Source organism: Schistocerca serialis, chromosome 3, assembly GCF_023864345.2.
Source record: "Schistocerca serialis cubense isolate TAMUIC-IGC-003099 chromosome 3, iqSchSeri2.2, whole genome shotgun sequence".
Taxonomy (NCBI): domain Eukaryota; kingdom Metazoa; phylum Arthropoda; class Insecta; order Orthoptera; family Acrididae; genus Schistocerca; species Schistocerca serialis.
The window spans coordinates 267,151,424-267,161,464 of record NC_064640.1 but is presented as its reverse complement, the minus strand read 5'-3'; the positions used below and the strand labels follow the sequence as shown (position 1 = coordinate 267,161,464).

Genomic DNA, 10,041 nt, shown 5'->3' with positions numbered 1-10,041 from the left:
TGGGTCGAGCGATCATCATAAACTTGCTGTAGCGTTAATTCGTGGCTTGAAGATGGTAGCTTGATCGAAACTAGTTGTCTATTTACATTACAACCGCCATTGGTGGTCTCATGATGCAGCTGTTTGAATGGTGTTGAAAACGTTGAGATTGATGTATTGTAAATGACTATAGACAGTTTGTGTCGGTTAAAGTATTGTCCCAGCCCATTTTGAACTTTTGTTCAATGTGGCTCATCCGGAAATCTTTGTTCCGCTTTGTTGTAGCGAGTGCGTGTCGAACGATCACTTCCACATGCCGAACCCCCTGAAACACAACGTCACCGGAATTGCACCTGAGTCTTGCAGTTTCAGCTTCCGAACTACGGTTTTACCCGTAGCTGTTACGGTTATAAGTAGAAGAACTGTCATTTCTGAAACGCCACTATTGTGAGTCCCCATTTCTGACCGAAGGGGAGTTGGCAATTCGGCTGTCGACATTCGGCCTAGACGAACCTCAAAGAGTAGTCGAGGGTTTCTTCCGCTTCTTGCACAATTGGTTTTTCCCGCTGGTCCGCGTATTTTGAGTTCGCGAAATGATGGTGGATGTGCGCGGCGCCGCGGCGCACGTGCGCCGCCTGCGGGGTGGGGGGCGTCCGTACTTAAGCGCGCCCGCGCCGCTGCCGCCGCAGATCCCTAGCAGCAAGCAACAGCAGCCGACGCGAACATGAGGCCCCCGCAGTTCGGAGCAGACATCACCAACCAGGCGGCAGTGATGCACTGCACCCGCATGGCCGGCAGGGCAATCATCCGCGTCGTGGGCAGATGCACCGAGGCGCAGGAGAACAACAATCTGGGTCAGTCTCTAGCCTTCTCTCTTTTGTTTACTATCGCTCGTTCCTGTCATACCGCTGTGCCTTTTGATGCCAGCCACTCTTTGCGTGGTCTACGGCGTAGTTTCTAACCTGTGCAGCATGCTCTCCTTTGTTTAGCATCGGTTATTCATTTCACTCGTAATTCTGCTTCTTAATGCCACAGTCGCCATCGCAGTTTAACTCGTTTACCAATGCACTCAGTAGTTAACACTAGCATGCATGGTAGAGGGCACTTCGTGACAATTTCATCGCCTACCATTGTTGCTGCAGTGCTGGTATCGATACTACTGCAAGTTTCCCTTCTTTCAATTAGCTGTTTCCGCATGTTTTCAAGCTGTTTGAAAGTTACCTACGTTCTTTTGTTTACTATCGCTCGTACCTGTAACTTTTACCGCTGTGCCTTTTGATGCCAGCCACTCTTTGCGTGATCTACTGCGTAGTATCTAACCTGTGCAGCATGCTCTCCTTTGTTTAGCATCGGTTATTCATTTCACTCGTAATTCTGCTTCTTAATGCCACAGTTGCTCTCGCAGTTTAACTCGTTTACCAATGCACTCAGTAGTTAACACTAGCATGCATGGCAGAGGGCACTTCGTGACAATTTCATCGCCTACCATTGTTGCTGTAGTGCTGGTATCGATACTACTGCAAGTTTCCCTTCTTTCAATTAGCTGCTTCCGCATGTTTTCAAACTGTTGGAAAGTTACCTACGTTTCAGTCTCTTGCCTTTTATTAATCTTCATTTCAGAAACGGAAACATCGCATTTCCTTCTTGTCTTTCGTGTTTCCGAACAGATATGTCCCATTGCCTGGTAGATTTAGCAATTTCGTGTGCGATAGCAGCATCAGACAAGATTTCTGTCATTTTTGTAGCTGACAAATTAATACACCCAAAAAGAAAATAACGTTCGCTGTGTACCATTTGCAGTAACATATTTTGGTTCGATATGTTTAGTGGAACAACCAAATATATCCAATTACTAACCAGAAAATAAATATAAATTATTGATTTCTCGGTCTTAAGCTCACTGTAGTTAATTAAAGAGAATTTTACATCAGACGCGTTTCGCTTTTATTTACAAAGCATCTCCTGTGGTCATTAATGTTTCTGCGTCTTGTTCACATATTCTATTCTACATTGGAGCTATTTACACTTCACTTCACTTTTGGAAATAGAACTGCATTTGTATGCATACTCACTCAACACAGTATTAGTGTTTATGTTTGCTCATTTGTTTTTCGTATAGCTACAGGAAAAAATGAAGAAACATAAACACTGTAATATTGTGCTGAGTCACAACGCATATTACTGCATTTCTATATTCACAAGTGAGGTGAAGTGTAAATAACGTCGATGCAGCGTAAGAGAAAGTGCAAAAGGGTAAATACTGGCAAGTTTATAATGTAACGAAGTTTCTTTCGACATCAGTCTCCGCTAACAAAGAGGGGAGAAGCAATGGTTCAAATGGCTCTGAGCACTATGGGACTTAACTTCTGAGGTCATCAGTCCCCTAGAACTTAGAACTACTTAAACCTAACTAACCTAAGGACATCACACACATCCATGCCCAAGGCAGGAATCGAACCTGCGACCGTAGCGGCCGCGCGGTTCCAGACTGTAGCGCCTAGATCCGCTCGGCCACCCCGGCCGGCGGAGAAGCAATGGTTTACAGAATATGTGAACAAAGGGCAGAAACTCCGACCACAGAAGATGCTTTGTAAATGAAAGCGAAACGTGTATGGTGTAAAATTCTCTTTAATTAATTGCAGTAAGCTTGAGACGGAGAAACCAATAATAATTGATTTTAACAGCTGCTGCGAAAGATGACCATGCAAACAAACAGAAAAGAAATAGTTTGACATCTAACTAGTACAATTTTTAGTTGTTGTTTCTATAACGTCTATGTTTATTGTTCTTGTATTTATTTCGTTGGCATTGTAACAGCAACAAATTCCCTAGTTTTAGCTACGTGATTACAGAGTTTAAAAACTAACAGCATTACACTTCCTGTGCTAGTTTAACAGTGCGTAGTCATCATGCAAACGACTTCATCGTCTCTTTTTTTCTTTTAGATTAAAGACAGACATTTCTCTTTGTTGCCACTTTTACTCATCGGTTGGATTGTGCTATTACAAGAACGTCATGCACTATTTAATACAAGTTATAGTCTAATGCGCAACAATCTCAATGTCTATTCTACATGTAGGTCGGTTGCAGTAATTACGTCGAAAGTTCCGACCCAGCTTTGCGCAATATTAGTTCTCTCAAAATTCACTTTGAGAAGTGGGAGAAGAAAAGAAGGGTTAAGAGTTTAATGTCTCGTAGACTTGAACAGGAGGTGGGAGGAAACTGTTGCCAGATTCGGCCAAAGTGGTTTAGGGAAACCAACGTCGGGATTGTCTACTGCGGAGTTGAGCCCAGTATCTTCATCAACGAGGGAAATGCTCTGTTTGTTGTAAGCGTTCGATGCATTTTGTTTGGAGGAGCCCGTGCATTGTGTTCTCAGCTCACAGAGTTGCCAGTGGCTGCGAGGCCGCTTTGCCCTTCTCGCTGCAAATAGCAGTGCGGAACTTGACAGTTCGCCAAGCTCGCGGCCACGTGCGCACACAGCTGTTCCCGCACAAAGGGGCGACGCGACAGCTGTTTTCTGTCAAACCGGTGCTCCGCGCCAGATAACGCTCACCTTACGCTGCTGGCAATAGCGCCTTTGCTGATGACGTACCGCCTCCGCGAACCGCTTCGCAAACAAAGCGACGCGACGGTACAAGGTTGCGTCATGTTAGACCCGATACAAACAAACATACTCCAGCTTACATGTACACTATAATTCCAGATTCACAACAGTCAAGAGACAGTAGGTTGTACTAGTTCCGAATTTACATTTATGTTCCTTTAATAATGTCCCTGGTGGGATTTTTTATTATTTCAAATAAAATGAACGGTATTACTATTTTCATACACTTCACGGATTTGTTCACACAGAACTTCTCAAATCAATTTTCTTGCATTTAGATCTACATATGCGTACATACGCCACAAGCTACCGTATGGTGCATGGCGGAGGGTACTCTGTATCACTACTAGTTATTTACTTTACAGTTCCACTCCCAAATAGAGAGAAATACAACTGTCTATGCCTCCGTACAAGACACGACTTGCCCTGTCTTATCTTCGCGGTCCTTACGCGAAATGTACGTTGGTAGCAGTAGAATCATTCTGTAGTCAGCCTCAAATGCCAGTTCTGTAAATTTTCTCAATAGTGTTTCGCGACGAGAACGTTGTCTTCCCGCAAGGGATTCTCACTTTCTTTCACGAAGCATCTCCGTGAAGCTCGCCTTGGTGATCGAACCTAACGGTAACAAGTCTAACAGCCTGCCTCTGAAATGCTTCGATGTCTTCGTTTAATCCCACCTGGTGGGGATCCCAAACAATCGAGCGGTACTCAAGAATGGGTCGCATCAGTGTTCTATATGCGATATACTTTACAAATGGACCACACTTCCCTAAAACTCTCCCAATAAACCGAAGTCGACCAGTCGCCTTCACCACTACAATCTTCCAATCGTTCAATTTCATATCGCTTTGCAACGTTACGCCCAGATATGTAACTGACCTTACTGTGTCAAGTAACTCACTACTAATGCTGTATTCGAACATTACGGGATTGCTTTTCCTACTCATCTGCATTATCTTACATTTTTCTATATTTAGAGTTAGCTGCCATTCATCACACCAAGTAGAATTTTTGTATCAATGCCGACACTTTCCTATTCACCACGGCATCATCAGCAAACAGTCGCAAATTGCTGCCCACCCCATTCGTCCGATCATTTATGTATATAGAGAACAAGAACGGTCGTATCACACTTCCCTGGGGCACTCCCTTGTCTCTGATGAACACTGACAGTCTAGGACAACGTCCTGGGTTCTATTATTTAAGAAATCTTCGAGTCACTTAATTCGTTAGTAGTCTGCAGCCTGCTTGTGTTCTTGTTCGACGAGTACCAGTATTCAGCGGTCCCAACAGAGACATGTCCTGCAGCAACTTATTCCCAAGGAATTGCAGTTTTCCTTCTCGTATTCGAACCAGCTACCACAGTGCGACAGCACTGGACCCCGGGATATCAGTTTAAAATCCTGGGACTGAAGGAATTTTTCTCAGAACCTGTCTTCAATGGGAGAACATGTGATGGCCTTCAGTTCTTGATCAACAAACCTAGCACCAGCGATCTGGGTTAAGCCCCAAGCTTTCTCGCGGTTCTCGTGGGGTGATGTAAATGACTGTTGATAGGGATCCGTTGGCTGGAACACTGAATTCGGCGGTCCCCTTGGTGTAGTTCAGAGGAAAATGCGCCTGGTTATAACCCTGTCCATTTTTTTAAATCGTCATCAGCAATACAAGCGTTTCTCTACAGTCTGCCACAGTCGTCGCATTCATCTACACCAGTTTCCTTTAACACAGTATGCTCACATTTTGTTTATGTAATGCGCCAATCTTCGCGAAGTAAATATATATTTCCATTTGGCCGACTGCTTCCACCCACAGGTAGTTCTCAGAAGTTATAAAACTCTAATTATGGGAAATAGTGAGACTAAGCAGTAATTAAGACGCTGGAACCGTAACAGAGAATGCCGAAATTATCCTCTGAACAAGCCTGTGACCGAACCCATTCACAGTCTTTTTTGAAATGAGCTGGAATTCCGTTTCTATTAGACACGACGTCTGCGGAACATTGTACGCTAATCGTCTTCTTGTCACTACGGTTCTTTATTTATATTCTTGCAGTAACAAGCGACTCTTTGTTTCTTACTTGTCCTTACGATTTCCTTTGTTCTGCACATGTCTCAGCCCACATATCAGTGTATAGCCCACTCAAACCGATGTCTTAACTTCGTGGGCGAATTACGACGCAGCAGATTTGTTGTTGGAGATATCGTTCATAAACACGGTGAGTCTGATTCAGTAGCAAGCCTATCAGTCATTAACAACGCGCACTCAGACTCGTTCTCGCCTCCGGTCAGATGATGCGTGCCTTTCCACGTGCCGATGACGACGTTTTGGCACTTTCGCATATAATTAATAATGCTACACAGTTTCTCCGCTAAGAACTGTACAGAAGCACGTGGAGTTGACAGACGCGCACAGCTCGTCAGAGACGACGCGTATCTGCTCGCATATTGTCTGAGGTCTGGGACGCCAACGAGCACCTCTTTGTTGTCGAGCCGTCGCGACCAACACGCTTCGTAGCTTATATAAATCGCGGGAAGGCTAAATCTGGACGGTGCACTGGGATTCCTGCCAAGTATCTCCCGAGTACATGGGTGCTACGTCTGGGTCCTGTGTGCCCTCTTCTTGGACCACTCCGAGAGGTACAAAATGGCAGAACGCCAAATTCTCCTTTGTCTTTGAGAATGGAGCTCGTCTGCCTCCTCAAATACAATCTAGGCCAAGACAGGTGTCAAAAACACACTGCGGAATCACGATGGGTCAATCACGCTATAGGTCGTGTTTGGGATACCATCAGCCTTCTTGTTCAAATAAATATATTCAATAATAATTTACTAGTATAAAGTGGGTCAAACAAATGCGTTTACTTTCGGGTATCAGTGGAACAAATGAAGATACAATCTGAGTTTGATGTTCTCTCAGTAATCTTCGAAACGAAGCTTATCTTTCCTTGTACAGAGGAAAAAACCTACTGAGTTTCTCAACTTTTGATAAAAGTTATGTGACGTAGATTGGTATGCATACAGAACACGACCTACTTTCCGGGTTGTGCGGCAGGTTTCTCATCATTCGAGGTATTTGCTTGCTGTCGGCGAATATGGAGCTTTGTTCCATGGTCACAACTGTCTTTAAGAGAGACAAACTCCAGCTTTGATACTTGTCGGTCTTGCTAAAGATAAAATGAAACGTTTTCGGCATTCTTATTATTTACTTTATTGTAAAATATGGATTACAATTACTTGACCCGATTTTCGTGAATCCCGAAACATTTTTTTTGAACTCTCGACAGTTTTAAATTCCCAAGGATAAATTTCTTGTTTAAATGTAAACTGCTGTGTTCCATCTGTACATGACAGTATTCGCTCATTTGAAAATTGGCCGACAAACCGAAATGCCCTCCCCGAATTTCGATGTGCGTAATGTAATGGCTTTTTCTGTCGTCTGCCCTGTAGCGTAATGAGAAGTGAAGTTCTTCAGCACTTGTTTTGAAAGATCTGATTGCAGTTTTATTTGGAGTACAACCACCAGAGTAGGAACACATCAGCACGGAGGATCCTTGTGACAAAATTCTATACTAAGCGTCTCTCAGCTAGTGAAGGTCTTGAAGCATGATGTCGACTAGATCTCAAAGCCTGCAGTCTGCACATACTGAAAAGGAGACCACTTCCAAGTGTATCACGTCTGTATACGGACAGCCGGAAACTCAAGTGAGGTCTTCAACAGAAACAATCGCCTGCTTTTAAGTATCACGCCCGTGCGTTCTAACGCTAACATCACGTTTTCTGATTATCTTAATACAAGGAAAATGGAGGAAGTTTTTTTAAGGCCATTATCCTAACATAGAGCGCCTGTAGATACTGTATACATCATCTGTTACACTCTCGTCCCTCTCTCTCTCTCTCTCTCTCTCTCTCTCTCTCTCGGCAGTCAATTAAAAACGAGACTAACGGAAAAAAGCATGTAAACTGTTTAATATTTCAAAAGTATTCGCTGTGACTGTTACTACATTTATCCCTTCGTGAGACAATGTGGCCACGATTTTACCCAGGTGTGCACCTCTTCTTCCGAAGTAAATCGACGGCCACGAATGTCTTTCTTCAGAGCACCAACAAATTGGAAATCGGATGGGAAATATCTGGACTAGATGGAGGATGTATAAAAGCTTCCATCGAAACTGCTGCAGCAGGCCCACACGTTGCCCAGACTTTTTTTTTAACTATGCTACAAAAGTTTCGCTGAGAAGCCCTTACACATCCCCATACAATCCCGATATCTCCCCCTACGCCTTAAATTTTTTTATATTCCTGAAGAAAGAAATTCATGACAAAGGCATTCATGACAATCGATTTGCTTCGGATGAAGAGATGCACCGCTGGGTACAAAATGGTTCCTTAGACTACAGCGAACACTTTTGCATGAAGGCATTGACCGTCTTGTCTCACAGTAGGATAAATGTGTTAACAGTTATGGCCATTACTTTTGAAATAATACTTACCTTTTTCCAGTCTAACTCGTTGTCATGTGACATCCCTTTACAGCATAATGTGTCATCCTGCTTTGATTAATTACATGTATCAGCAATTAAGTAATGCAAAACAAAGACGTAGGCTGGTAGAGCGCATAAAAGCCAGAACGAATGCTCTCAGAAGTGTGTCATATTGACAACTTCTTTGTTCGGCATAGGGCAATAAAGACCCCTCAGCTCGATAACAGTAAGTCAGGTCAGCGAAGAGCGATAGAACTAGTCAATACCAAAAACAAAAGCTTAATGCTCTCCACGTTTACGTAACAGCGACGACTTGACGCTGTAGACACCTGAGAATAGAAACTTAGTCAGCTATCTTATCTCGAGAATGAAAGTTCGTCACCGATGCGCCTCCCGCGGCGTTTTTTTTTTTTTTCACGACGAGAAGCTTGTTAAGAAAGTGAAAGCCGAGAATGAAGCCAGGTGGCCAGGCTTCCGTCAGGCTGAGATCCTCCTGCGAGCAGTTTCGACCTGAATTACAGCATTCCACACTTTCTAAACACTGGTGTGTTCTGCTCTGCGTACGTAACCAAAAGCGTGATTACTCTCGCTTTCGGAACACATCTGCGTGGCTGTTACCGCACTTCCACGGCCGGTGGCTTCCCTCACGGAAGTGCTGCTTGAGTGCGGGAGCGCTGCCCAACTTCTCGCTATTCTCAGATGGGGAACTTAAAGCTACTGGCTACGGAAATAGCATTTTTAATTCTTAAAAATCTACAGTTTTATTCTGATCTACATAACATTTCACAATCTGACTTGAAACATATACAGGGTGTTACAAAAAGGTATGGCCAAACTTCCAGGAAACATTCCTCAAACACAAAGAAAGAAAATATGTTATGTGGACATGTGTCCGGAAACAGTTACTTTCCATGTTAGAGCTCATTTTATTACTTCTCTTCAAATCACATTAATCATGGAATGGAAACACACAGCAACAGAACGTACCAGCGTGACTTCAAACACAGGAAATGTTCAAAATGTCCTCCGTTAGCGAGGATACATGCATCCACCCTCCATCGCATGGAATCCCTGATGCGCTGATGCAGCCCTGGAGAATGGCGTATTGTATCACAGCCGTCCACAATACGACCACGAAGAGTCTCTACATTTGGTACCGGAGTTGCGTAGACATGAGCTTTCAAACGCCCCCCATAAATGAAAGTCAAGAGGGTTGAAGTCAGGAGAGCGTGGAGGCCATGGAATGGGTCCGCCTCTACCAATCCATCGGTCACCGAATCTGTTGTTGAGAAGCGTACGAACACATCGATTGAAATGTGCAGGAGCTCTATCGTGCATGAACCACATGTGTCGTACTTGTAAAGGCACATGTTCTAGCAGCACAGGTAGAGTATCCCGTATGAAATCATGATAACGTGCTCCACTGAGCGTAGGTGGAAGAACATGGGACCCAATCAAGACATCGCCAACAATGCCTGCCCAAACGTTCACAGAAAATCTGTGTTGATGACGTGATTGCACAACTGCGTGCGGATTCTAGTCAGCCCACACATGTTGATTGTGAAAATTTACAATTTGATCGCGTTGGAATGAAACCTCATCCGTAAAGAGAACATTTGCACTGAAATGAGGATTGACACATTGTTGGATGAACCATTCGCAGAAGTGTACCCGTGGAGGCCAATCAGCTGCTTATAGTGCCTGCACACGCTGTAAATGGTACGGAAACAACTGGTTCCCCCGTAGCACTCTCCATACAGTGACGTGGTCAACGTTACCTTGTACAGCAGCAACTTCTCTGACGCTGACATTAGGGTTATCGTCAACTGCACGAAGAATTGCCTCGTCCATTGCAGGTGTCCTCGTTGTTCTATGTCTTCTCCAGTCGCGAGTCATAGGCTGGAATGTTCCGTGCTCCCTAAGACGCCGATCAATTGCTTCGAACATCTTCCTGTTGGGACACCTTCGTGCTGGA

At 44.1% G+C, this 10,041-nt stretch overlaps 1 protein-coding gene across 1 annotated transcript in view; it reads left to right on the top strand.

The window, feature by feature from the left end:
• Positions 1–654: 654 nt before the first annotated feature.
• LOC126470043 (leucine-rich repeat-containing protein 20-like) overlaps positions 655–10,041 on the top strand; it is a 39,081-nt gene continuing 29,694 nt past the window's right edge. The window contains exon 1 of the mRNA XM_050097539.1: positions 655–833. Within this exon, the coding sequence (XP_049953496.1) occupies positions 704–833 (130 nt within the window). The 5' untranslated portion in view covers positions 655–703. The remainder of the gene's footprint in view (positions 834–10,041) is intronic.